Source organism: Ciona intestinalis, unplaced genomic scaffold, assembly GCF_000224145.3.
Source record: "Ciona intestinalis unplaced genomic scaffold, KH HT000141.2, whole genome shotgun sequence".
Lineage (NCBI taxonomy): Eukaryota > Metazoa > Chordata > Ascidiacea > Phlebobranchia > Cionidae > Ciona > Ciona intestinalis.
Genome location: NW_004190463.2, coordinates 145,129 through 171,769, shown reverse-complemented (window position 1 = coordinate 171,769; position 26,641 = coordinate 145,129). Strand labels below are relative to the sequence as shown.

The 26,641-nt window shown below is 35.3% G+C and overlaps 10 protein-coding genes across 11 annotated transcripts in view; 8 read left to right on the top strand and 2 right to left on the bottom strand.

Annotated features, from left to right (window-relative positions):
- The window catches only part of LOC100184776 (vesicle-associated membrane protein 711-like), a 4,414-nt gene extending 2,196 nt beyond the window's left edge, over window positions 1–2,218 (top strand). The window contains exons 5-6 of the mRNA XM_026839020.1: window positions 588–692; window positions 1,248–2,218. Of these exons, the coding sequence (XP_026694821.1) occupies window positions 588–692; window positions 1,248–1,385 (243 nt within the window). The 3' untranslated portion in view covers window positions 1,386–2,218. The remainder of the gene's footprint in view (window positions 1–587; window positions 693–1,247) is intronic.
- Window positions 2,219–3,607: 1,389 nt separating this feature from the next.
- LOC100183648 (prefoldin subunit 4) lies at window positions 3,608–4,684 on the top strand. Its single transcript, XM_026839023.1, has one exon. It carries the CDS (start codon window positions 3,650–3,652, stop codon window positions 4,031–4,033), a length of 384 nt encoding a protein of 127 aa, XP_026694824.1. The 5' UTR covers window positions 3,608–3,649; the 3' UTR covers window positions 4,034–4,684.
- LOC100176572 (DNA-(apurinic or apyrimidinic site) lyase-like) lies at window positions 4,658–6,770 on the top strand. The gene has a single exon (XM_002123947.5). The coding sequence runs from the start codon at window positions 4,688–4,690 to the stop codon at window positions 5,699–5,701; it is 1,014 nt and encodes a 337-aa protein (XP_002123983.3). The 5' UTR covers window positions 4,658–4,687; the 3' UTR covers window positions 5,702–6,770.
- Window positions 6,771–6,777: 7 nt separating this feature from the next.
- Window positions 6,778–9,042, top strand: LOC101242808 (glycerophosphodiester phosphodiesterase domain-containing protein 5-like). The gene has a single exon (XM_009863451.3). It carries the CDS (start codon window positions 6,825–6,827, stop codon window positions 8,256–8,258), a length of 1,434 nt encoding a protein of 477 aa, XP_009861753.2. The 5' UTR covers window positions 6,778–6,824; the 3' UTR covers window positions 8,259–9,042.
- Window positions 9,043–9,424: 382 nt separating this feature from the next.
- LOC100182031 (GPI mannosyltransferase 3) lies at window positions 9,425–11,529 on the top strand. The gene has a single exon (XM_009863445.3). The coding sequence runs from the start codon at window positions 9,439–9,441 to the stop codon at window positions 11,089–11,091; it is 1,653 nt and encodes a 550-aa protein (XP_009861747.1). The 5' UTR covers window positions 9,425–9,438; the 3' UTR covers window positions 11,092–11,529.
- Window positions 11,530–11,532: 3 nt separating this feature from the next.
- Window positions 11,533–12,528, top strand: LOC101242577 (UPF0565 protein C2orf69 homolog). The gene has a single exon (XM_009863446.3). It carries the CDS (start codon window positions 11,604–11,606, stop codon window positions 12,474–12,476), a length of 873 nt encoding a protein of 290 aa, XP_009861748.1. The 5' UTR covers window positions 11,533–11,603; the 3' UTR covers window positions 12,477–12,528.
- Window positions 12,529–13,127: 599 nt separating this feature from the next.
- On the bottom strand, window positions 13,128–17,094 carry LOC100184400 (DNA-directed RNA polymerase III subunit RPC4). Its single transcript, XM_002124752.5, has 11 exons — window positions 16,968–17,094; window positions 16,402–16,529; window positions 16,057–16,106; window positions 15,673–15,778; window positions 15,483–15,616; window positions 15,223–15,292; window positions 14,929–15,013; window positions 14,659–14,707; window positions 14,251–14,368; window positions 13,827–13,964; window positions 13,128–13,357 (listed from the first exon to the last, which is right to left on the bottom strand). Exons 1-11 carry the CDS (start codon window positions 17,005–17,007, stop codon window positions 13,226–13,228), a joined length of 1,050 nt encoding a protein of 349 aa, XP_002124788.2. The 5' UTR covers window positions 17,008–17,094; the 3' UTR covers window positions 13,128–13,225.
- Window positions 17,095–17,473: 379 nt separating this feature from the next.
- On the top strand, window positions 17,474–19,430 carry LOC100179704 (pachytene checkpoint protein 2 homolog). Its single transcript, XM_002125406.4, has one exon. The coding sequence runs from the start codon at window positions 17,776–17,778 to the stop codon at window positions 19,060–19,062; it is 1,287 nt and encodes a 428-aa protein (XP_002125442.1). The 5' UTR covers window positions 17,474–17,775; the 3' UTR covers window positions 19,063–19,430.
- On the top strand, window positions 19,282–22,232 carry LOC100175022 (ER lumen protein-retaining receptor 3). Of its 2 annotated transcripts, none has more exons than XM_026839021.1 (5): window positions 19,282–19,688; window positions 19,801–19,898; window positions 20,354–20,515; window positions 20,868–20,982; window positions 21,260–21,950. In XM_026839021.1, exons 1-5 carry the CDS (start codon window positions 19,598–19,600, stop codon window positions 21,418–21,420), a joined length of 627 nt encoding a protein of 208 aa, XP_026694822.1. In that variant the 5' UTR covers window positions 19,282–19,597; the 3' UTR covers window positions 21,421–21,950. The 2 variants fall into 2 exon arrangements, with proteins under 2 accessions (XP_026694822.1, XP_026694823.1); XM_026839022.1 differs by lacking the exon at window positions 21,260–21,950 and adding an exon at window positions 22,159–22,232 and having other exon boundaries at window positions 19,436–19,688.
- Window positions 22,152–26,519, bottom strand: LOC100177362 (palmitoyl-protein thioesterase 1). The gene is made up of 7 exons (XM_002125644.4): window positions 26,369–26,519; window positions 25,164–25,312; window positions 24,669–24,757; window positions 24,167–24,337; window positions 23,582–23,771; window positions 23,150–23,221; window positions 22,152–22,911 (listed from the first exon to the last, which is right to left on the bottom strand). Exons 1-7 carry the CDS (start codon window positions 26,451–26,453, stop codon window positions 22,789–22,791), a joined length of 879 nt encoding a protein of 292 aa, XP_002125680.1. The 5' UTR covers window positions 26,454–26,519; the 3' UTR covers window positions 22,152–22,788.
- Between the last annotated feature and the right edge of the window lie 122 nt (window positions 26,520–26,641).

Below are 26,641 nucleotides of genomic sequence, written 5' to 3'. Positions count from 1 at the left end.
TTATGTAATGCTTCAATAAAAGCAAATACAATAGGTTTTATAGTTCATTGTTCATGTATTTATAAATACTGGTATAACCAAAGAAAATTGTAAGAAAGAACTTAAATATTTGCCCGGCTATTTATTTAAAGGATGATTTCAACAAAGGGAAAGGTGATCAGTTGTCAACCATGCAGAATCAGGTAATGTGATATATTATGCCCGCCTATACTATACATAATACGAATTTAATTGGTAGTTAAATTGGTGCATAGGATCACAGAAGAAGCATAATATACATTTGGATGAAGCATCATGTTTTCTCAATAGAGCCAACTTTGGTTACCAAAACGTTACAAATATATTTTGTATTTCTTGGCTGTCGGTCCCAGTTTTATATTTTTTGTGTCCATGGTGCAAGAAGTTTACTTTATTCCTTTTAGAATTTTAGTTTGCAGATGTAAAAAGTAAATTCCAAAAAGTTGCGCATATATACACGTTTGGGAAGCATTTGTTTGATTCTTTATTTACGCAGAGTTTAATTACAGAGTTTTAAAAAACAACAATCACAGTTTATTTGTTTTAAACATTTGGATTCTCCCACTTAGGTAGGTGAGGTTACGGGCATCATGAGACAAAACATCGAGAAAGTTATCGAACGTGGCGACAAACTTGATGACCTCGTTGATAAGACGGAAGATCTGCAAGCGGGGGTGAGTTTTTATGGGTGGTGGGCTCGTTTTTCCTGTTAAGGAGGGCAAAAAAATGTCAGTGTATACTTAACCAAGGCGCACATAGAGGCTAAAACACAACGAACGTGAAGGTTCGACGAACGTGAAAACACGACGAACGTGAAGGTCCCATAGCATCCCAAGCTGTAGGACTTTATTCGTACAGTAAATAATATTTATTTTTGAGTGACTGTCAACTGCCTTCATGGAGTCTAGATAATAACACACCCTGGGTGTTGGATTAACATACCCTTAAACCACTCTAATGTTTGGTTAATTTTCCACAAACAAAATGTTGTGGTAGTCTATGCTATTTTAAAATGTAGTTTGAATTTGTTGTGTGCTATTGCGATTTGTGTTCTGCATCAATGTTTAAGTGCTTATGTGTGTTTCTGTCAATATGCCTATATAATTGTTTTGTGTATCTTAATTTCATCAATTTCTGCAGTTAAGCGTTTACACCTGTTGTGTCTATATGCTAATATGATTGTATGTCTGGTGCGAACACCTGTATCATTGCGTAATATGTTTCCACAGGCAGCAACATTCAAGGTGACAGCAAAACGGATCCAACGAAAATATTTTTGGCAAAACAAGAAGATGTTGATAATAATAATAGTGATTGTTTTAATCATAATTACCCTCATTGTCCTGTTTGCCACCGGAACAATCTAATTATCTTCAAACAATCGCAAAAAGCACTTAACTTTAATCTCTATCTTGTTGGATCTTTTCATAAACATCTTAAATTACCCTAACCAGACTTTTTTCATCAAATAGAAAAAAAATTAATTATTTTAAAACTGTTTGAATATATAAGTTACCATAGAAATCTTATATCACACCTTGTCCACTATCTGGTGCTGTGGTCGTCTTCACTTTATTATTATTTTCATTTATTAGATTTATTTCATGTTGTGTTTGAAGCTTGCTCATGATCTTAATTTGAACCAGTTTAATGCAAACACATTTTCTTTTTTTATTCTTCAAATGCCCCTGGTCCCCCAATCCTGCTGAATAATTTCATTTGTGCATGCAAGCCATTCCTGTTGTCTTGGGCAGTGCTTACTGAACAGAAGGCCAGGGAAACATTTGCATTGTTGCGATATAAGATACTTTAAAAACATGTTAACAAAAATTAATATATGTTAGGCAACTGCTTTAAGAAGATGATTTTGCCCAAAATACAGCTGGTTTTATTTACATAAACAACTTCTGTTCATAACATTGGCAGTAGTTCAGGTCCATTCTATGCATTTTTACTCTGCCTTAATTTAAAGCTTTATATTACATTGGATGTCTAACTATGTTGTCATTTAAACCAAATTTTTGATTCACAAACTTTATGATAAACCATAGTTGTTTTAAAGTGCCCAGGACCTATGATTGCTCTTATTTGTTCTTCTTTATGATGTCACAATGATTCACATCTATAATGTTTGTTCATACAATGTGCATTTTATCTTTGTGTATTTTTGATTAAATATAGTGCAATATGGTACATATGGTGGATGTGTGTCATTTGTTATAGCTTTTGTTGATGTGTGTCTTAAAATAACAATATTACCGTATCATCTTCCTGAAGGAATTACCACAATAACAAATGTGAAGCGAATGCAAATTGACACTTTTGTGAAGATTGGCCACGTCATTTTGGTGTACAACTGCAAAAAAAACATGTTATAACTTGACAGTGAGCATGAGGTGTATGAATACACCATGTATGTCTGGTGTATAAGAAGACACCTGTGTTATAATTGGACAGTAAGCATGAGGTGTATGAATACACCATGTGTGTCTGGTGTATAAGAAGACACCCATGTTATAACTCGACAGTGAGCATAGGGTGTATGAATACACCATGTGTGTCTGGTGTATAAGAAGACAACCATGTTATAACTCGACAGTGAGCATTGGGTGTATGAATACACCATGTGTGTCTGGTGTATAAGAAGACACCTGTGTTATAAATGGACAGTGAGCATAAAGTGTATGAATACACTATGTGTGTCTGATGTATAAGAAGACACCCATGTTATAACTGGACAGTGAGCATGATGTGTATGAATACACCATGTGTTAAAAATAAAACCATGCTATACCTCGACAAAGAGCTTAAAGACACTGCATATGTGTAGCATTCTGATGTGTAGTATTATAGATACCTAAGTAGTATCTACATGATAAGCGTGAGGTGTTTTTTTTTATATTTTGACATCTATGTTGTAACGGTTGTGCTTAAAACAGATGTGCGGTAGGTTAAGTAAATTCAATGTTTTCGCGGTTCGTTAAAACTTGCATGGCTTGCCAACAAACGATTGAAGTTTGTCAGATATTAAGTCCACGTTCTACTTAAACAAGATATAAAAGTTAATGTCGTCATAGTTTTGTGGTATCACATAAGGTCGCTGTTGCGTCTAAAAACGGCCGAGATAGGAGACTTGTGTTTGTTTTTTTTACAGTAACGTTTTGCTGAGGTAAAGTGCGTTTTATAACTCGACAACGAGCATGCGGTGTATTGCATCAGCCAAATATATATTGATACTTTGGGCACCAGTGAAGAATCCTCCGGTACATAGCAGAATAGGCTGGTGGAAAGTGTTAGAGGTTGGAGGTTAGGTCTAGGTTAGGGGGTTAGGCGGTTTGTGTTATAGGGGTTAGTGGTTAATGGTTATATGGTTTAGGGGTTAGTGGTTAGCAAATAAGGTGGGGGAGGAGACTTTTTACCGTCACCTAACTTTATTGGTAATGCAATTAGCTGTTTTGTTGTTTGTAGAAAGAGCACTTCTGCGTCATGAGCTAACCTCTCATAAATTGCTTTCTTAGTTTTTCATTTTTTTAAACTTGACGTTTCATGGAAAAGTTACATTTTTATTCTAACCGGAAATTATTCTACAGTTCTCATTGTTATTGTTGCTAGACTATTAGTATTAATAACAATGTCATCCGATAAAGAAGAAGTCCAAGTCACTTTGGAAGATCAAAAGAAGATTAATTTGTTCGCGAAGAAGAACGGGAATCTAAACGAGATTGAAACGGAGCTTGAAGAGATCAAAAAAGCTCTTCAGAACATCGAGGATGCGGGAGATGATCTTCTACTTCTGGAGGACGAGGACTCAGAGGCAATTCCGTACCAACTTGGAGAAGTCTTCATCCAGCATAACTTGGAGGAGACGCAAGGACTTTTAGAGAAAGAAAAAGATAAATATGAGCAGAGGATGAAACAGTTAAAAGAGGAGGCGGGCGAGATTGAAAGCATGATGAAGGAATTGAAAGTTCAACTTTACGCAAAGTTTGGGGATAATATTAACCTGGAAGCTTAATTTAAGTGATCAATAGAAGCCAGACTGCAGAGTATGGCAGGTGCACGTGCGATATTTTTTACAGACTTTTGGTGATGCACAACATTACTGTCCCACACACGCCAATTAATTAAACAAAAAAAAACGTGTTAAATTAAGTAAGATTTCCTAACGTGGCTTGAAAATGTACATGCTTTGCACGCAGATTTTAAATGATAGCACGCGCGCACGCGAAAAATAACCATCTTGCATGCGCGAGATCTCGTCAGGAACTGCCATACTCTGCAGACTGGAATAGTAGGAAATAAAAAGTTTCAGCTTTGGTTTGTTGATACATTTGTACCTTGAGGTTGTTTACATTTGCGTATATAATTACTATTAATTAATATTCTGGCTTTGCACAGAAACACTAATATTATAAAATGGTAGTTCAAGTTATTAAACAAAATTTAGTAAGTAAGTTATGCTTCTTTCCACTTTACTTGTATACCATGTATTATTATACTGTGTGTTGCATGCATGATTTTGAACCAATTAATGCTTATATACGCAAAATTGTTATAAATAATTACTTTTCATATTCAGTGCATGAAGTTTAGTGAAAGCCCTGAATGTGTGTATGTGTGTTTCAATATTAACTACGTGATACATTTTTAGTTGTTGTATTTTCAGGTTATGATAAAAGTTTTTCAAGTTAAAATAAAAAGTTTTCATTTCAATTTTGTGATTAAAAGATTCTGTGTTATGGCCCCTACAAGAGCTTCTTTGAAAAGAGAGATGGCTGAGGCTGAAAATGTGGTAGAAAAGAAAAAGGCAAAAGAAGAGAATGGAAATGGAGAAAAGGCCACAGAAAAAAGAGAAGAAGAGAATAAAGTTGTAGAAAAAAAGCTGGAAACAAAAGATGGCCGTCAATTTAATCTAAAGATAAGTTCGTGGAATGTAGCTGGGGTTCGAGCATGGGTGAAAAAAGATGGGGTAAAGTGGGTGAAGGGAGAAAGCCCTGATATATTCACTCTGCAAGAAACTAAGTGCTCCGAGAAAGATATCCCACAGGAGTTAAAAGATTTGAAGGAATATCATATGTCATGGAATGTAGCAAAGTCAACCAAGGGGTTTAGTGGTGTGGGTTTGTTCTCCAAGGTTAAACCATTAGAAGTCAAATTTGGCATTGGAGTTGAAGAACATGATCAAGAAGGTCGAACCATCACTGCTGAATATGACAAGTTTTACCTCGTATCCACTTACGTGCCCAATGCTCAACGTGGGCTTAAGAGATTGGAATATAGATTGAAATGGAACTCAGATTTTCTCGCTTATATCAAATCCCTGGATGAGAAGAAGCCAGTTGTGTTGTGTGGGGATATGAATGTTTCGCATCATGAAATAGATCTGGCAAATCCGAAAGGAAACAAGAAAAATGCTGGTTTCTCACAAGAAGAAAGGGATGGAATGACTGAGTTACTGCAGAGTGGTTTTACTGATACATATCGTGATCTTTATCCTGATCTTACAGGACAATATACTTTCTGGACATACATGGGAAACTGCAGAGCTAAGAATGTTGGTTGGAGATTGGATTATTTTATCTTGTCCAACAAATGGAAGGATAATGTATGCGACAACATTATTGAAACATCAGCTATGGGGAGTGATCATTGTCCAATTACTTTGTTACTTGCTGTGCCATAACCACTTAGTGGGTGGACGACATATGAACAAGTTTAATCTGCCGCACACATCTTGCTAGGCTAAACAATTTAATAACTTACTGCCAGTATATGATTTAAAGTTTTGTTTCATTTTCCCATGACATTCAAACGCAACGTATACAAAGAGGAAGTGTTGTTGTACCCCAATGTCTAAAATACAGACAAGTATTCAACCATCCCAGTCTATTATAACCAATGCAATCGCTGTGTTAGGCTTCAGTAAGGGTGTAATGCCACTTGATTGGTATAAAACTTGCTTGTGTGTCTTTTAAAACTAAGTTGTCACCAAAGCTAACAGCAATTTGATTGGTTAAAAATAGGAGGATAACTTCGTACAAGTCTGTATTTTAAAAATGTTTGTAAAATGTAAATATTATTTTCACTGCGTTTGTTGGGGTATGTTCCGCCATCGTGTTTGTTATTTCAATGTTAATTTCCAACAAAGATTCTCAAAATAATGAGACAGCTTGAATGTCAATGTTTGTTCATTGGGTAATTCTCCGGACTTGAAAGTCTACTAGTTTTGTTAGCTGCACTTTATATGACTGTGCTGTAACATATCACTGCCATGCTTTGTTTGTTTTTCAATCCCCCTAAGTTTGAACCACATAATCACTAAGTCAATTAATAATTATCAATTTATCATGGTCCAGTTTCTTCAATGTTTCGATATTGTTTTAGTAATATGTATACTGGATGGTTTTTTGATTTCTTTGATTTCATACAAAGTTTAATCACACATTTGTCTTGTTTAGAGCCAATATTACTTTACCAAGTTAAGAAAAGAGACAGGAGTGTGGTGTGCTTACATTAAAAAGGAAATTAAATAAAAATTCTACTTTTTCACATGATTTATTGGTGCAAAATGTAAAGCATTCACAATCGCTTTATTAGAAAAACGTAACTACTACGATATCTTTAAAGGGGGTTACACAATGTATTTGTGTTAGGTGTATCTAGGTAAAAATCATTTTCAACATTTTCGTATTTAGCTTTTTTTATTAAAAAAATTTCTAAATTTTTCACCCAACCTTTCTATTCGTTTTTAGGTTTTAGGTAAAAGCATAAAGATGGTAAACTGATAGAAATGCTGATTAATAAACATGACATGGCAAAGTATGACACAGCAAGTTACTTTATTTATATTATTTGTATGTTCGCTTGGATGGTACAGCGTCAGTAACGATTATGTCGTGTTTGATAATTCTTTGTTCGACTACGTGCACATTTGGATGTGCTGGTCACGTATTATCCACTATCTGATATCCAGTGTTTTCATCTACCTTTTATATGCCTACTCATACAGCCAAGTTTGTAATGTTAAAACAACTCGGTTTCAAAACGTCCTTTTCAATCTCAGTGCACTTATTGCCACACCAGGCTTTGCCGCTATTATTCTTATATGGAGCCCAGAACTACAAACTGTAAAACTATTCTTCCAATTCTTTTCCCCATGCATCCATCTCTCCCTAATGTTGTTTAGCACTCTGTTACTTTGCTGCAATAAAAAATCATCAGTCTTTAAAAGAAATTTCACAATCCCTTTTTTTTCGATACTTTTCTTTACGATGTTAACATTTTTCATTCACCCTCGATCCCCATGTGTGTCTGATGTTGCTGTAAATAGGACAAAGCCTTTAATATTTGGACACAAAGGTTTTCCAATGATTGCACCTGAGAACACTGAACTATCATTTCAACTTTCACTTGAATATGTTGACGGTTTCGAAACCGACGTCGCAGTTTCCTACGACGGCGTTCCATTTCTTATACACGATCGGACTTTAAAACGAACATCAAACGTAGAAGACGTTTTCCCTGATCGTAAGCATGAGCGTGCTGAGATGTTTACATGGGGAGAGTTGCAGAAACTTGACGTTGGCACTTGGTTTATAAGAGATCATCCTTATCATATTTTCCCGAGCAATTACCCTGAGGAAATTAGGCAAAGGATTAAACAGCAGAAACTGATGTCTCTCAACCAGTTAGCTGTTTTAGCTGCAGAACATGGGAAGTATATGATATTTGATCTAAGAATGCCACCGATGGGCCACCCACATGCATATAATTACATCCATGTGATTATAGATGCGGTATTATCATCAGGGATAAAACAGTCACAAGTGTTCTGGGTGTTGGGCCCATATGCTGACTATGTTACTTCAAAAGCACCGGGTTTTAATCTTGTATATGGCGCTAAAGTAAATCATTTTTCAAAATACACAATGTCAGGGCTCATATTGGAATACAACACTGTCAGTGGGGAAGAGATACAAAGTTATAAAGAGAAACAAAACATGGATGTTATATTATACACCTCTTCAACAGAATGGACATTTTCCCTTGCCTGGTGCCAAGGTGCATTTGCCTACATATCTGATGACCCTAAAATACATTCACAACTAAACAAACCAATCTTTTTATTCACTGTAAGAGAGTACAACAATATCTGGCGAGTGTGTTTCATATTTTGCTGTATTTGTATATTTTTGTCTTCATATATCCGAACTAATACTTATTTTAAACCCTCAAGATAATTGATATTTTTCTAAGTTTAAATAATATAGGCTGTTGCTAGTAGGTTGTTATTACACTTGTTTTCTAAATCAGCTCTTCCAGGCTTAACAGCTGTCCGTGTCGTTCTTCCTGACGAAGAGGACTTGTTTGCGATGTTGAAACATTAGTTTGCAAATAAATGCCAGAATAGCTGTTTTAGAAAACAAATGCTTAGTTTAAGCCACTTTTCTTCTAACTGAATATTGTTAAAAATAATACAAATAAATATAAAAATAATACAATATAGAAACAGGTTATGAAGCATTTTTCCCATCTTTTTTTTTAACTTCTAACTTGCTTTTGTTGACATTTTGTGTTAAAAGCCACCCTAAGAAGCTGGGCAAATGGCAATGTTTATAAGCTTAGTTGTTTACAAAGTAAAGGTTTTCATTTAATATGTAGTGAACAGAACTTTTCATCGCAAGATTTTATTTTGAGCCCGTTGGTACAAATTTGTTTTTTCTTTTGCAAGAGATTAGTTGGGAAGTAAAGTAAATAATACAACAAATATATTTTATTGTTTAAAATATATAATGAATGTTTGAAAGTAATAATAACACAGCTGATATAATACTGCAGTATAATACACCACTACATCAGTAGTTGACTTTTATAATAGTGTTACTGTTATTTTTGTCTTCATATTTTATTGTTACCAGTATATTCCAGACCTGAATGTAACAAATACCTTGATTTGGTAACTATGACATCATAACTACTATGAGTATAGTAGCCTTTTGTTTTTGCACTGTTAAAATAATGCTATATATATATTATATAGTGGGGTGGGGGAAGATGGAACACCTTTTAGTTCTATTTTCTTGCCCCATTTGGTAGTAAACCAAAACATTCAAAGAATGATAAAACTATATCCTCACAGCTTCCATAGACCATTGTTAATTGTTTAAAACAAGATTGTTTAAAACAACTTGGATATAATGTCCTAAAGGTTTCCCATCTTCCCCCACCCTACTATACAATAACATGTATACTACTTTAATTAAAATAACTTTCAGTTTAAAAAGTGTAAAATTGTTTTATTGTTTTCGGAACTTTTCTAACGATAATATTTTTCCCTTTTTCGCAAGAAAGAAATTTGTATTTCTAATAGTTTTACCTTTAATGCAATATATATATACACAGGGTAGGGTTACTTAAAACATGGCTAGAATAAAAAGTGGAACAAAAGATAAGAATAAGCCTACAGAAAGTGGAGCAAAAAATAAACCTGCAGAAACTGGACCAAAAAATAAGAATAAACCTACAGAAAGTGGATCAAACGATAAAACATGGGACGAGCCCTATTTGCATATCTTCTTGGTTACTTGGCGTTTGGTAAACGTCATGTTTGTTCAAAGTTGGTTTGTTCCTGATGAATATTGGCAGTCTGTTGAAATAGCGCACAGGCATGCTTTTGGGTTTGGATACCAAACATGGGAATGGAAGGTTGGCATTCGATCATATTTACATCCATTGATGTTCTCTTGTTTGTTTTACATCCAAAAGTGGGTGGGGCTTGACCACGCCCCCTTACTGATCATTATACCCAGAGTTGCGCAATCTCTACTCTCTGCTGCCGCCGAGTGGAAGTTTTATTTATTTCTAAGCAACACTTGTGGTCGGTATTTTGCACGTTGGGCAATGTTTAGCTTATTAACATCCTGGTTCTGGTGGTATTGCGCAACAAGGACACTCATCAACACATTCGAAATTAACCTCGTTTGCTTTGCATTGTATTATCTTGGATGTGACCAGTATAAAATTGGTTCAAATTATTCGAAATTTGTTTTTATTGCAGCGTTTGCTTTTATGCTGCGACCCACCATCATTACTGTGTGGCTTCCATTGTTTTGTGTTTATTTTTACTATTTCTGTCTCGCAAAGCCAGACATTGCAAAATTCAGCTTTATTCTCTTTAGAACAACAATAATTTCCACCTTGGTATTTTTGCTATCTACTTTCATTGACATGGTATGCCATGGCAGGTTACTTAGCGTGCATTTTAATTTCTTTCTCTTTAATATCTTCAACAACAAAAGCACGTTCTATGGAAGCCACCCTTTCCACTGGTATCTCACACAAGGCATACCTACTGTAGTAGGAACCCACCTACCTTTTATAATGATTGGTATTTATAACAAAAGAAGGTCTGACTACCATGTTTACAACTTATGTAAGTTATCATTACTTATTTGTACATTCACTGTGTTAGTTTATAGCATACCTGGTCATAAAGAATTCCGATTTTTACTTTGTATTCTTCCATTTCTTCACATTCTATCAACATGTGGGCTGTTAAGCTTGCCAAGGAGATGTCGACACATTGGGATTCTTTGGTTGTTACTTACTAACATACCAATGGCAATATACACAGGACTTATCCATCAGTCTGCACCAAACAAAGTAATGAAATATCTTCGTGAAGATTTAACAAGGCCAACATCCCCAACAAAAACTGAAATAATGTTTCTATGTCCGTGCCATTCAACTCCATACTACGCTTCACTGCACCAAAACATCACGATGAGGTTTCTGACATGTGAACCAAACTTAGATGACACTAAAGATTATTTAGATGAAGCTGACATATTCTTCTCTGACCCTGTAAGTTGGTTAGAACAGGAGTATAAACTCAGCAAAGAAACCCGACAGTGTGGATCGCTGCTACCCAACAGATTGGTGATGTTTGATGTGTTGTATGATAAGTTGGAGGATTACTTCACCCAATGTTATAAAGTTTGTTTCTCAACTTTCCACACACATTTCAGTGAAGGGAGGGTGGGCTCACATATGTTGGTGTTGTGTAGGTTTTGATTCAATTACTAAAACAAGTAAACCCACATGAAAAGACACCTCTGTAAACATATGAAGAATCATAAAAGGAAAGAAAAATCATGATAGCTGTAATGAGTCTTATTCAAGATTAGATCGCAAGCAAAACTTAAGAAAAATCTCTGTATGTGCTGTTGGTTGTGATATGATTTTATTTAGAGTACGTATTATACAGATTTTATCTCTTTACAAAATTAGGCACGTTTGTGGCCTTATAGATCTCAACGTTGAACAGTTGTTTTTTTCTTAATCATAACTGATATTTTTTTACCATCTTAATACTCATATCCCATGTCTGATATAAAATTGCATTTCATCATATTATAACTTACGTGCCCAACCATTAGAGAGCTGTGCTCTTTTGTTTTTAATCAATGTGTTCTGTGCCAATAATTGATTTCAATTTTTTTATTTTTTAAGTTATCTAAAATTTAGCAATGAATTGTGACATTATATAAGTTGGAAATGATGGTCTGAAACACTAACAAGTTTAAATGACAATGTCGATATCAACACTTGAAAACGTCAAAGGAATATCTGGTAGAACGAACAACATCATTCATCATTACCCACATAGTGACACACAACCAACATTATGTGATGGCTACACAGGTAAAGATAGTTTCTATGGAGATGTTATCTTCTTTCCTGGTGACTTACAAGACTTCTCAGCTAAGATGGCAAGCCATTATCAATGTATGGAGTTTGTTGAGTGGAGTTATGAAAAAACTTTAAAAATTTTATCCAAGAAATATCCCCATGCACACATCTGGCTTGTGGTCCCATCAAAGAAAACTTACCAGACAATATGTGTTTATAAAAACTTTCTAAAAGTTGAGTCCATAATGGGAATACCTGACCACACGCGGGAATATGATGGTTTCCTTCATCTTGAAGCTTTATTTAAGAACGCAGTGACATTAACAGCGGGTGTGGAGCGTTGTAACAATACCCCCATTGTCCTCGCTGGGTTCAGTAAAGGCTGCGTCGTCTTGAATCAATTTCTCTTTGAGATTTCGAACCTGGAAGCCCGGTCACATGACGAGGGTTCGATGATGCGTGACTTTATTGGACGAGTACAAGCGATGTATTGGTTGGATGGAGGACACACTGGTGAGAAAGATGTTTGGATCACTGATCCGGATGTTGTAGGTGATCTTAAAGCCTCCCCGATGGTTCAAGTGAAGATCTTCATTCATGTAACTCCGTATCAAGTCCGGGATCCACACCGACCTTGGAAGGGAGAATCTGAAACAACGTTTCTACAACTTTTGCTTGAAAATAAATTCAATGCAAAAGAGACTTTGCATTTCGGTGAAGAAGAAGGCACCATTAACTCACACTTTAAGGTTCTGCAAGTCTTTTAATTACCACTGTGTTTAATAAATCTAAACTAGCTCCTACTGGGAGTGAGCTAAACTTTGTTAAATTTGTTTAATATTTCCAACGAAGGTATAGTTTACAAAATAGTTAGTTTAATTGTGGTTTTACATGTGATAACACACTATGTAGAACTGAATGTTCATACTTCTGTAACAGTGTTTATGTGATGATGGATGATTTGTTTGCTTAACATAACTCTGTTTCACTTAGTTTGCCTCCTTTAAATATAACAAACATTGTATAAGCTATTGCTGCCAGGCATAATGTTAATCTGACTTTCCTAACTACAATGAAACATAGGTTAAAATGTTGAACTAGAAACAAATTATCACCCCAATCATCAGGTTCATAATAACATGGCAGACACTGGCACATCGGCGAAACATGATTAATATACGATTATACCCAAATTGTTTATGTAATCCATGTAATTCACCTCGCATCACAGTAGCAACATAATTGTCATGGAAGCTGAACCTACAACGGCAAACTTGCCTGGTTTTTAAGGTTAACATTATACTAAAAAGTTTTGGGCATTTTAAAATAATTCTGATACAATTGCTAGCAAAATAGTGCTTCAACTTTTGCATAATGCGGTGGTGAATTCCATGAAGTTGCTACGCACAGCACCCCCCTTCACTTCTATGCAGTAATTTTATTTCCCAGTGATGCACATGATGTAATTTATTTTAATAAACACACAATAACAAAGAATTTTGTCTACGGTCGGGCATCACTTTACTTTCAGCAAGGATGCAATATCAGGCACACAAACTATCTTCTCGTTCACGCTTCCTAAAATACTCATGTGACCCTTTGATGTATCGGGACTGCCCTCCGGTGGTAAGCGTATCGAGACAAGTTCCTGTGTGAGTGCAATGTCTTAACTTTAACTTAAAGATTAAAACTTGCTCATGTGTGAGGTATTGTGTTCTTATCCACACACAACCCTCTGTTTCATACACCTCGTGCTTTTACAAGTTATGTAACTTTGTGTGTGATTGTTTATCTGTATGCAGTGGCGCAGCCATGGGGGGTTTAGGGGGTCTTTTTTTTTTAATTTTTTTGATTAAACGCCCCCCTAATTTTTTTCTGGCTGCGCCACTGTCTATATGGCTGACAATATAAACAGCCCATTAGTGACCACTGGGTTGGAGAAATCACTGTTGATTCTCTTGCTCACGGACACATACATACGCCCACATTGGTAGCAGTATAGATGTGTGTAAAAGGGCACAAAGGGACATTAGCAACCACCCTGCTATGAATGTAACCATATTTTAACTAAAACTGTCACCATAGATTTTGCAAAAATAAAATCGCTCCAGACCCACCTCAGCAAAACTTGATGGGGTCCCTGTTCTCATCTCCATGGTAACGCCTCCCAACACCAACCTGCATCTTCCGGACTTGAGGATTTGAATCTTTCCGATTCTTCCCTCTGATAATTGATCCAGAGAGCAATGGGAATCCTTTAACAAAAGGTCTGGTTATAAATAGGTGGCAGAGCTTTGTATGGAAGGGGTTGTTCATTGTGGTACACTCGCTTGGGCATGTTTATAACTCTGCAAGTAATGTATAGTAATATATATGGCACCAAATCTGCAGTGACAGTGCTGTAATTTCTACACTGCAGTAATCAGTAAACATTACAATCAATAAGTTTTATTTGTTTCATATGATTGTGTGTCTAACTATCCCTGCATTACAAGATTAAACATATTAATGCATTCCACAACCAGAGATTATTAAACTAACTTGTGTCGTTTCTTTCTTAGTCGTAGATTCCGCTTTAACCTCATCTTCCCCACTAGGTGGTACGCCAGGTAGTGAGTCGGGGATTTGAAGCAAAATCAATTTCTCTTTACCTTCCCATCTTTATGTAAATATAACGTATTTTAAGTTCATGAAATATCAATTTGATTGAAATCAAGTATATTGCATTTAGTGAAACAGTGGGCATCAAACAGTCAAAATAATTTGTAAAGGAATACCTTATATGCTACATAAGAACTAAGAAGCATTTAAAAATGAAAAATCACCCACAAAGTTACATACATGGTAACTCGTAAGCGAGCAAGTGATGTGAAACAGAAACCCAAGAAACAAGGACTGTCAATACTTTGCAAAGACAAATATTAAACAAGTTTCAATCATCAAGATTACCTGAACACTCGTGAACATTGTAGTGGGTTGGTTGGGCAAGGCTGGGATTCTGGGAATAGTTGACTGAATTTATGAATTAGTGTGGATATAAAGTAAATATCTATCAGTGTGATTGTGCTTTTAACGCGCACAACCAAAACAAAAGGTAAATTGTTTCTTTATTTAGGAACTACAAGTGTATCATGCTATGATATATCCAACTCATTACATGGGTGTTTTAACTCCTTTATACTTTAACTACAAATAAGTCATTTTTTTAAACCTTCTTACCTTTAATTTTCGCAGGTTTATCATTAGAAGCCACAGGAAGAACAACAGGTTTCAGTTTCTCATCGTTTTCTAATCCCGCAATTATCTGAAATTACAGGTTTAACTATGGCCAGAGATTGCAGAATAGGTTTTAATAAAATTGGACAACTCATTAGTGGCGACTGGGTTGAAGAAAAGTGTGTTAAGTAACTTGCCTAAGGAGACAGAAAGGTAGCAGCATCAAGCCTTGAACCAGATATCCTTTGGTTATTATACCAAGTAAATGCCACCAACATAGAAACATTATAAACTCACTGCAGTGTTTCCAGCTTCTAATTTTTTCATTGTTTCTTCAGACTCTGCTTTTTCTTGTAAAAGATCAACACTGCTTGAAAATAATGTTAAAAAGCATTCATGTTATTGGTGGAATTAATTTTGCTGCGTACCAACTTAATTAAATATGCTCAAAAAATGGTAGAAACAACCTAAAAATTTAAAACCTAACAAAAAATTTGAAAAAATACCCTCGGTAGGAAAAATAGCTTCCAATCAGTATAATATATTCAACAGCTTACGTTTCTTTTTTAATCGTAGGTTTCTGAATTTGTGCCTCTGATGTCACCGATGATGATGTCATCGAAGTACCACGACCTCTATCTGACCTTTCGACGGTGGGCCCCGATTCGAATATTGAGTGAGATTGGATTATCTGAAGTTGTGGGGTTAGTTGTTATCAATTTAATAAATATTACAAAGATAGCAAACCTCTTGTTTGAAACCCCGGCCACGCCCTCTGCCCCGCCCCCTTGAAGGATTAGATCGTTCACGTTTTATACGCGGTTGTTTTGTTGAAGGCTTCTCTTCTTTTACTCTGTTTACATATTTTATTTCAGTTCAACATCTACATCATATGAGTATCTTGTTTAAGTTTATTTTTTTAATAACAAGTTATGTGTATAAAAAGTTAATTGGTTGTGTATGATTGTGCTTGCATGTGAATTGTATGCAAATGCCTAATGTTTGGTACCTAGACTGACATGTCATGTATTTATTCTGCGGTGCTAAAATATATTTATTTAACCGCAATATTCAATGAGGTTTCGTATGTTTAATAGTGTAAGTATTCTTCTACATTGTTGCCGAACTTACTCTGTTTTGATTCTTTCTTTTCGAACTGGAATCACCGGAGAGAATGTTTTCTAGAAAAGATTTCACAAACATAATTATAATATTTATTTTAAAAAAGGGTCTTTTAGCATTTATTTTTGTAACAGCATTTGTTAGCATCAGCATGCAAATAAATGCTACAAGAGCTGTTTTAGCAAATAAGTATAATATACCAGGCAGCATTGGTTTATTAATATTGTAATGTGGGAGTGTTTGTGAAATTGAGACCCACACCCCCGCAATGGTAGCAGCATCGAGCCTCGAACCCATAATCTTAGGGCTAGAGGCAGGAGGCAAACGACTGTGCCTTAGAATCAAAATAAAAACCTTTTTGATTCCTCCAAGAGTAAGATCCCTGGGTCCTCTTAAAGATGGGAGACGACTCGGAGATTGATCGGATTTCATGGAGGAGGATGACGACTTTAATCTTCCTGGACGAGTTAGTGAGGATTGCTCTAAAGAGGAAAATAAGTGTTATTGTTTCTACCCACTGTGAGGTAAAGTAAGTTAAAATATTGTAACTTGCTTTATAGCTAATTGTAAGCATTTTGCATGAAAGCTTGAGTGACCTATTCATGATTGCCACTCCCATGCCCACAGTCGAGCTGCTGCAGCTATTGCAGTGTGTGGATAAGCAGACGTGACTTTTGGTTGGTTTGGCTACTTATATTCTCGTGGGTGGGAACTTAAGTGATCCATTGTTGCCACTCCCATGTCCACAGTAAAGTTGCTGAAGCTATTGCAGTGTGTGGATAAGCAGACATGACTGTTGTCTGTTGGTTGGTTTGGGTATTTATATTCTCTTGGGTGGAAACTTGGTTATCTATGGTTGCCACTCTCATGTCAACAGTCGAGTTGCTGAATTATTTGTTGATAATCTACAGTGAACTGACCTTCTTTAACCTTTGCAGGAGTTTTTTGTTTGGAAGCCATGGTTGTAGTCTTCTTATTTAAACTATTTTCAAATTATAAGAGGCTAATTCACTTGCTTAATAAACATCAGACGGAAGAAAATATTCTGTAACACAGATTAGTTGGATTTATAACTGTCATACTATAAAAAATGAATAGGCTACATCATAATTAATGTATGATGCAACACAGCTTCATAAAAACAAACTATTGCAAGCCCAAACAGTATAGCATAGTTAAATATTGGATGCGTACGCTTTGATACTTTAAATAGCCAAATAAATATGTTACATGCTTTTATGTTAGCTAGAACAAAAACTTATCCTAATATACTGTTTCAATAAACACGTTTATTTTGTTGCTACACTTTTATAGCCGGGTAATCCCCTTACAGTGTTGCGCATTTATTATGTTCTAAATTTCTTTAAAATGTAACTTTGTTAATGCTCTTTAAAAAAGCTTGTAAATAAATTGGTATTTAAGTTATTTTAACACTTTAATGTATAGATTATAGTTTACCAAAATAGTTCAGTAGTAATATGATGTAAAAGTCCATAAAATGTACCTCACGAACACGTAATGTAACACTGCTTGGAAGATTTGGTGGTTTGGTTTATTTTGTTTGTTAAATTTGTTTTCGCTGTTTGACGCTGTATATATATGATATCCGGGTTATCGTATTTCTTATCTATATACTGGTAAGAGGTAGCGTGTACATGCTAAGTTGTATTCAAGTATTTTAAATTGTAAGTAATTTAATTTTGTCAAGAACATAGATTAAACATTATAATGTCTCGATCATTAAATGACTCTCGTAAAGTTGAAATCTACGTTGAAGTCCAACAGAAGATCTCCAGCGTGGCAAGCACGGAGCAGATTATTCAAGCAACGGAACAATGTTTTGAAAACTTAGACCACAAAGTTACGGAAAATTGTTTGGAAGACTTTTGTACCGCCATCAAGAAAGAAGGAAATTTCCTAAAACACGTTGATAATTTTAAATTCTTGGATTCTGCCGGGAATGAATATACGGATGTTATAACGAATATGTCGAACATAAAAATGAAGTTCTACGTTTATCGACTTTATGAAGATTTTCCTGAAGATGAGATGGTGCAGCATGAAGAGGAGGAGCTCTCTGCTGCCACACACTGGATGCTTCCGTCTAAAGGTTTCGAGAATTTGTGGGAATCTTTAATTTATGACTCCAATATAAAAGAAGGATTGTTGAACTACACTCAGAGCGGTTTATACTTTGCTGACTGTGGCGTAGACGATAAACTTATAACATGGAATCGAGTTGTACTTCTACATGGACCTCCAGGCACTGGGAAGACATCGTTGTGCCGAGCTCTTGCTCATAAACTTGCAATTCGTTTATCTGATAGGTTCAAAGAATCATCTTTACTTGAAGTGAACAGCCATAGCTTATTCTCCAAGTGGTTTTCGGAAAGTGGGAAATTGGTCATGAAGATGTTTCAAAAAGTTGAAGGATTAGCGAGCGATCCACATCACTTTGTTTGTCTCCTCATTGATGAGGTGGAAAGTTTAACAGCAGCTCGCTCGTCTGCATCCGCGGGAACCGAACCTTCAGATGCAATACGAGTTGTCAACGCTGTTCTAACTCAACTCGACCGCTTGAAACGATACAACAATGTTTTAATCCTCACAACTTCTAATGTAACTGGGAAGATTGACTGTGCATTTGTTGACCGAGCTGATATCAGGTTCTTTATCGGTTTCCCATCAGCAGAGGCGGTTTATTCGATTCTACGAACTTGCATTCTTGAGCTTTGCCGCGCACGTGTCATGAAAATGCCGCAAGAAATCCTCGCTTTCACCCCGTCCGGTATACATGATATGGAGGAACAGGATTTAGTAGCGAGCCAAAAGTTGTGGGAAATCTCACAGGAGTGTGCTGGTATGAGTGGAAGGGCTTTACGCAAACTTCCCTTCCTCGCCCACGCACAATCCATTCAATCAAACCAACCCACAACCCTCAATAAATATTTCCTCGCGCTTTCAAACGCAGTGAAGATAATGCAGAAGGAAGTCAGCCAGTTATCACAAACTTAAAAACTAGGTTTTCATAATCATCTACATTAGAACATGTATTTCTTTATATCATAATAATTAATAACACTGCCTTATTTCATAAGCTGATTCTTCCCTAAATTTATATTACTACCAAGAATGAAGAAACTGTTGTCAGAAACTTTTAATTTCCTTTAAGTTGATGTTAACTTTTTTATACTATTTTGTTTATTTCAAATTAAATTAAAAATCAAGTTGAAACTTTAACATTATACACAGTAATAACTTGCCATAAATTAATATCCACTAACAAATGTGCTGCACAAATAAATATATTCAATCATATATTTCAAGAGTTCATTTCGCTTTGGTTTTCGTTGTTTGTTCTAAAGTTTTTTTACTGTTTTTTAGATGTGGTTGGTAAATAAGTTGGTGAATAAGTTAAGAATTTAATATAAGGCTTACAGTATTTCTGACATACCCCCTTGAACACCTTAGGCCTTCAACACCACCCACAGGCTGTTACCCAACTTTGACACACCCCAGGCTCCCACCCAACTTTGACACACCCTCTACCATGAACGTATTCCGAATCATTGCGGATTATTCACATGTCCTCGCCATCATTGGTTTGTTGGTGAATATAGTTCGGACAAAATCATGTGAAGGTAAAAATAAAAATAAAAGGTGTAAAGTTAAGGGGTTGCAATAGCCCACACACCATTGATTAATGTGGTGTATGCTGTCTGTATAATTGTTTATTTTATTTTTATGTTTAAGGTGTTTCCGGCAAAACTCAGGCGTTATATTTTGTTGTGTTTGTGACGAGATACACGGACCTGTTTACTTCATTAACATGGTATCTTACTATATTCAAGGTCGGACATTTAACATACTGTATTCATACAAAATATAGCTATTTATGTGTTAAGTTTACTGTATTAATTTTATAGCCTTTTAATAAATTTTATAAACACATTAGCTTACTGCAGGAATAATTGTGATTTAAACTTCACAATAAGGCCTATGAGATCATAGACAAACAATAAAGGCCATGAACTACAACAAACTTTCTTCCACATAAGTTTCTGTGTGGAATCGTATTCTGTGTTTCAGGGTATAGACTGATAATATCTTTCTGAATGGCAGATGAAATGAATTGTCTTCTGACAAGTGTAACATGTATATATATATATATGGCCATCATGTTTGTACGGGCTGGAAAATCTGTGTTTTTGCATCAACATTAATAGCCTATTCATTTTATTTGAAAGACCAATTTTAAGTATATATATATACACAATATTTTGTATTTCTATGTTTCTATTTCCAGGCTGTGTTCCTTGTTTTAACTTTCTCCACATTAGTTTTGATCTACCATACTTACAAGAAAACTTACGACAAGAATATTGATACTTTCCAAGTTTTAATCGTTGTCCTCCCTTCGATTGCTTGTGGTGTGATCTTTAGTGCCGAAAGAACTTCAATACAAGAGGTTATTATAGGGGTGTATTTAGGGGGTTTAAGGGGTCTCTAGACCTCCCTTTTTTGTGAAAATAACCCATGGAATAAAAAAGCTTTATTGTTCCACACATTTGGTTCATCAGAGCGATTGGGAAAGGAAATAAATTGCAAGAGTTTTAAGAGACCAGAGTTAGGTAAAAGAATATACCAATGTTCACAACTATATGTACATTTTACCATTTAGTTAAAACCCTCCCGACTGTACATTTTGAGATTCAATCATGTTTTGCAGTTTCTTTCGTAAAATATTCAGTTTTAACTCGAATTGAAAATGTGTGTTCGTATAAACTGCGGATGAATATTTAATTTTATCCCCCCCACAGGATTTGTGGACGTTCAGTATTTTCCTTGAGAGTGTTGCAATATTACCCCAGCTATACATGATTTATCAAACTGGTGAAGCTAAAACCATCACGGTGCATTATTTGCTACCATTGGGTAAGTATCGCTTTTACACCAACACCTATGTTATAACTCCACAGTGAGCATGAGGTGTATGAATACACCATGTGTGTCTGGTGTATAAGAAGTCACCCATGTTATAACTTGACAGTGAACATGAGGTGTATGAATACACCATGTGTGTCTGGTGTATAAGAAGACACCCATGTTATAACTTGACAGTGAGCATGAGGTGTATGAATACACCATGTGTGTCTGGTGTATAAGAAGACACCCATGTTATAACTTGACAGTGAGCATGTTGTTTACTTAGGTTTATACCGTGCACTCTACATTGCAAACTGGGTATGGCGATATTACTATGAGAGATATTTTGATCCAGTGGCGATTGTATGCGGATGTATTCAAACCATGTTTTATATTTTGTTTGTTACGATGCCTGTGTTTTGGTCGGGCACTAAAGTTGAGATTTAGCGTTGTGCGCTGTGTTGGTATATGCATAGTTATATAATACAGTGCTCTTTTATTTTCAAACTTTGATAATCACTCCTTTTTAAACCTTGATTATCGTATACTAATTTAGCGTGAAATAATAACTCTCCTAAATCAAAGAACTTTTTTTTAAAATGAGGTTCATTGCCCCATCATAAAGTTGTGGGAAAAAATGATTTATAATTTTAACATAACACAATACTAACTACTTTGGCGTTTTAGGTTACTTGCCTTTGCAAATGTCTTGGTTTTTTAAAGATATTTATTTGTAACCCCTTAGTGTCTTCTGCTGTCCGGGGTGTTTTTAATTAATTACATATTCATGTAAAACCATGCAAACCACCTGCTTATTCTGCTATGTAGATTGGTTTTTGTACAACTTTTTTATATTTGGACAAAGTTTTGTAGAAACTTTGAGGAATGGGTTGTTGGATTGTTGCAGTTTTGAATTTATTGTGTTATTTAATTCAATATTACGGCGTTGGTATATTAAAAATTGTTTTTATTTAAAACCAAAAACTAAAAAGCCCAAAACATACTTTAAATAGTTTTGCTCATTTGCTGTAATAGTGGTTTAAATGAACAACTAATCTTTATACATACTTTGGATTTAACTTTGAAACTTTAAAAGTTCCATATTCTTACTTTTACCTATAAATGCATAATGTATTCAGTATTATTCTAAGTAGAAATGTTTACCAAAGTACTTTTGTTTTCTAGCGTTTTATTCACAGTGAATTACAAGCAATTAAATCACCACAAACTGCATACAAGTAAACAAACATGAAACATTACAATGAATAATTTGACCTTGAGAAAACATGTATCTGTATTTTTATGGGTAGTTGTAACAATTCTCTGACACTACGACACAAATATAGTTGAACAAAAACAGGAGGGTTATGTTAGTGGTTAGTTGGATGCCATAATATGTTAAATTTACGATTTGGTATTGTTTGTATATCACTTTCCATCATACAAGACGCATTACACTGCGCTACAAGCACATGTAAATATAATACATACATTACTTGCTGCGTATGCATTATGTAAATACATTTATCATAACTATTGAAACATAAAATACATACGAGTTAAATCATTATTTTCAGTTTGTATGGCACATTTATAACAAGAGCAAAACACACATATTAAAATTTTTAATTTTTTTTATGCTAAAAACATAATCTAATATTTTATGCTAAAAAAGCTTTGGTATTTGGATTCACTTGTAATACAATACATGTTATTAGTGGCAGATGTTTACAACCTTAGCTTTGTTAAGATGTAGATATTAGTAATATACATTTAACCTATGATTCCACCATAATTAGCTCCACAACCACCATCTTATTGTAAGTACGGAATAATATTTGTGATAAACCATTCGTTGGTGAACTGCAGGTGGTCACCATCTGTAGCAAGGAACACAAGTTGCCCATTCTGGTCCATTGCTTTCAAACCTAACTGGTCCTTTAGATAAGGATGGTTGGGTTAATATGGGTTGCATTCAGTATTTCTATATGTTTGTCAAAGGTATAGCGTTAGAGTGTTGACAGGAAATATGACAATATAAAAATGTCAGTGGCAGACATAAAATGTATGTATGATAAAAATGTGTTTGACAAATATAAAATATCAGTCGAGAAAAATGTTTAGTAATGGTTGTTTAGGACTAAAATGTCAGTCATGACTTTATTCAGCAACTCACATTTTTGTAAAGATCTGATTCTTGTAAACTTTGAACAGTTTCAGCTTGACCAGGAGCATAAAACCCAAACCACTGTTAATAGAAAAGTTATAGAATTAGAAGGGTAAGTTCTTCAGTGAGGCACCTGAGACCTGGGATGTAGGATTATTACTGAGGGCGTTACTATCTAGACCCCCGGTAAGTCAGTTCGTTAACCTTAAATAATACAGGTTCTATTCTTTATTTAATTGTCTCTGTGTAAAGCCTTCAGTGAGACACATTTAAAGTGTGAACAAGTTCCAGTCTTTGAAATTCACTTTGCTGAAAGCTCAACCTACACAACAATTTACTTCAAGTCAATCTAGATATTGCAACTGCATCTTTATTTCAGAGCATGTTAAAATTGATCCCTAGCTACTCCACTTTTTGTGGTAAATACGATGAACCACCTACTTCGCTTGCGATTGGTTGCACCATGGTGTCGGAAGTAAACTTCACCATCACAAACTTGTTGAGCGACATCAGTCGTTGTTTGTAAACTTCATTCACTGTCACATCGTTGTTTAAATCAGGCAAGAAAATATTGGATGATTTGTAAACGTCCTCGTGTTGTGGGTCGTGCCAGTATTCAGCTTGTACCAAACTATATGGGGGAATATGTGGGGGATATATGGTAAGTTCGCTTATAGTGTTGTCGCTTAAAAGATACCAGCGATAAAACTAGTTTGTCTTTTGTGTTGTTAGTTTGCAGTGGTTGGAACCTTTGCATTGTAACTGGAGAATATTGGTTTACCATTCGTCGCTGCCACCATTGTGGGCATATGTGTCCTTAGGCAAGACACTTGCTAGTAATTGCTTTAACCCAGTGATCACTAATGAGTTGTCTAAATTGTCAGCCATACAAAAAATATTCACTCACAAAGTTACATACGTGATTACGTGGTAACTAGTAAGTGGACACAAAGAGTATAAAACCAATAAATGGTAGAAAAAGGTAAATTTAAAGCGTTGAAATAATTGATCATAACGGTAACCTACTGGTCTTGTATGGTTGGGTTGTAAGCATATTTGTTGAGCATATCTCGCAATGTATCACAGAATGTAAGATCGTTGGGGCATTTAGGGAACCCGAAAACCCCCTGATGTTGCCCACCAACAGAGATGAGGTTATGCATCTTAATACCATCGCATTGTTGAGCTACTGCACGCCTGTAATGAAACAAAACACTCGTGTTATACCGACTGTTGCCCCGCCATGGGAGGAGAAATAAGGTATATTGGTCCATCCATTGAAATTTAATTTTTATTTGTCAGAAAGGCTGAGTTTATTTGAAATTAGCTATAATGAAGTAGTGAGATAAAATAGTTCGGCAATAATAGGTATTCTGTAAGAATATTTATCATGAGGAGATTATCGGATTAACATAACTATTCAGCTATTGTATGAGAATAAGTTGTTTAAAGTTATATGTGCCTGGTAGCAAGAGCAGCAGAATATGATACGTTTGTAGCCTCTATTAATATATGCTGTACGACTCACAGGAATTGTCCTCCTTGTGAAAATCCCATTGCGTTGAATCCGTTAGCTAGGTTTGGATCAGCTTTGATTTGTTCGCATGCCATTGTGATCTAATAACATATTGACAGGGTTGAGTATTGTTATTATATATAGTACGTACGATGTTCGTAGTTTGTTGGTTTGTGCACCCGTGTATGTAAATTATTGATCCTCACGTGCAGGGGCAATGACAGTCATTATAACACGGGTGTTGTGTTTTATCAACTTGGTGTTTACAAGTTACGACTCATGTAACTTTGTGAGTGATTGTTTTTCTGTATGCTGTATGGTTAACAATTTAAACAACCGATTAGTAAGCACTGGGTCAAGGCAATCGCCGTTAAGTGTCTTGAACCAAGGACACCCATGCCCACAATAGTAGCAGCATTGAGCCTTGAACCCGTACCCTCTAAATTACGAGACTAGCTGTGTAACCATTCACTACATATAGTTACAAATGTATTTTAAGACACATACTTGTTCAGGAATTGGTTTAAGAAACCCATTCATAATGTCCTGTGTAGTGGTGTCCCCTATCTTCAATGATAAAGTATATATGCCAGGTATCTGGCCCTCCACCAGTCTGATGATGGAGCCCATGCTTAATGGGTTGCAGCAGCTGTCACCTAGGATTTGTTAATAATATCTCATGTTGTATATGCATATATGCAATATTTGTCAGTGGAAAGGCCAGGTTTTAGCTGGGACCTACTAGGCCAAAATGCCGTTTCAAAAGTTGATAGTTATATAAAGTTTACCGAAACAGTGTTCTGGTAGTTGTGGGATACTTTGAATCTATATTGCAATAATTTTAATTAATTCCTTTCCCTAATTAACTTATGATCCCCAAAACTGTGGTCTTACAAACTTAATTACTGTTAAAGATACATGTTAAGCTGTTACAGGAGTTGTAATGTGGGTGATTTGATACATAGCCTATACTTTCGAAAAGTGTTTATAGTTTGTAATGTTTTTATAATAACCTAAAAACTCCAAAATAATACAGCATTTTTTCCCCATGAAATGGGATGTACATTTGTTCTACTTGTTGTTTGTGGAGTAATGGATGCTTTTTAAATGGAGAGGTAACTTGGTGCACAGAACACCCGGTTAATGTGTTTATATTACAGATAACCTTATGTGGTTTGTGAACATCTGTTCGATGTTAATAAACATTAGAATAGAAATAGCATAGGTGCTATGGGAGTTGTAACACATGTTTTAAAACAAACAAAGTGTTTACTCTTGGTCGCTCTGTTTACCTTATGTTTTATAATAAGAAGTCTTTATTAATTACTTGTATGAAGTTAAACAGGGCAATTTGTGTTTATTTGTTTAGTGTATTTATAACCTTCAACCCAAGTTAGTTCATGCACCACATTGCAGTTTAGTGTTGACACAAGTAATATCATGGCAAACATTGATTGTGCCATGTTAGTTGTGAAGTATCCAGCAATGAAATATATCCTAACATTGTACAATATCATTTTGTTATTCTGTATTTAGGCCACATTATTAGTATGTATTTTTCCTAGCTGTTTTAAGTAAGTTGATTTTCGCAAGCAATATATATATATATGTATAATATATAGCAAAATATAATGGCCGAAAAACGATAGTTGTTATAACACAGGTGTTCACTATATTATTATAGGTTGAAGTCAAATATAGCTTAAGCTTACCCATTCCATGCCATATGACCAGTGGTGTTGGTGTAGTTGCATAACATGAACATACAAGTAGAGACAATATCGCAAGAACCTTCATCTTAGGGTAATATGTAAAAAATACCAGTACCTCTAAAAAGTATCACTGTAATATGACCAACATATCAATTATACAAAACTAGCACAATTTTTAATGTATTGATTTCAACTAATTTCAAATCTGCTTATCCGCACACTGCAATAACTTCAGCAACTTGACTGTGGGTATGAGAGTAGCTCGACTGTGAG

What these genes read in the sequence shown, in the direction of transcription:
- LOC101242577 (XM_009863446.3), top strand. Translation starts at nt 11,604, where the DNA reads ATGACAATGTCGATATCAACACTTGAAAACGTCAAAGGAATATCTGGT.
- LOC100177362 (XM_002125644.4), bottom strand. Translation starts at nt 26,453, where the DNA reads ATGAAGGTTCTTGCGATATTGTCTCTACTTGTATGTTCATGTTATGCA. An exon ending in GGTCATATGGCATGGAATGG is followed by an intron (nt 25,313 to 26,368) that starts GTAAGCTTAAGC and finishes AACAAATCCTAG; the next exon opens with GTGACAGCTGCTGCAACCCA. An exon ending in AATCAGATCTTTACAAAAAT is followed by an intron (nt 22,912 to 23,149) that starts GTGAGTTGCTGA and finishes CCTTATCTAAAG; the next exon opens with GACCAGTTAGGTTTGAAAGC.
- LOC101242808 (XM_009863451.3), top strand. Translation starts at nt 6,825, where the DNA reads ATGACATGGCAAAGTATGACACAGCAAGTTACTTTATTTATATTATTT.
- LOC100184400 (XM_002124752.5), bottom strand. Translation starts at nt 17,007, where the DNA reads ATGGCTTCCAAACAAAAAACTCCTGCAAAGGTTAAAGAAG. An exon ending in CTCTTGGAGGAATCAAAAAG is followed by an intron (nt 16,107 to 16,401) that starts GTTTTTATTTTG and finishes AATCTTTTCTAG; the next exon opens with AAAACATTCTCTCCGGTGAT. An exon ending in CAATGTTCACGAGTGTTCAG is followed by an intron (nt 14,369 to 14,658) that starts GTAATCTTGATG and finishes ATTTACATAAAG; the next exon opens with ATGGGAAGGTAAAGAGAAAT.
- LOC100176572 (XM_002123947.5), top strand. Translation starts at nt 4,688, where the DNA reads ATGATAAAAGTTTTTCAAGTTAAAATAAAAAGTTTTCATTTCAATTTT.
- LOC100182031 (XM_009863445.3), top strand. Translation starts at nt 9,439, where the DNA reads ATGGCTAGAATAAAAAGTGGAACAAAAGATAAGAATAAGCCTACAGAA.
- LOC100183648 (XM_026839023.1), top strand. Translation starts at nt 3,650, where the DNA reads ATGTCATCCGATAAAGAAGAAGTCCAAGTCACTTTGGAAGATCAAAAG.
- LOC100175022 (XM_026839021.1), top strand. Translation starts at nt 19,598, where the DNA reads ATGAACGTATTCCGAATCATTGCGGATTATTCACATGTCCTCGCCATC. An exon ending in AAAGAACTTCAATACAAGAG is followed by an intron (nt 20,516 to 20,867) that starts GTTATTATAGGG and finishes TCCCCCCCACAG; the next exon opens with GATTTGTGGACGTTCAGTAT. An exon ending in GCATTATTTGCTACCATTGG is followed by an intron (nt 20,983 to 21,259) that starts GTAAGTATCGCT and finishes TTGTTTACTTAG; the next exon opens with GTTTATACCGTGCACTCTAC.
- LOC100179704 (XM_002125406.4), top strand. Translation starts at nt 17,776, where the DNA reads ATGTCTCGATCATTAAATGACTCTCGTAAAGTTGAAATCTACGTTGAA.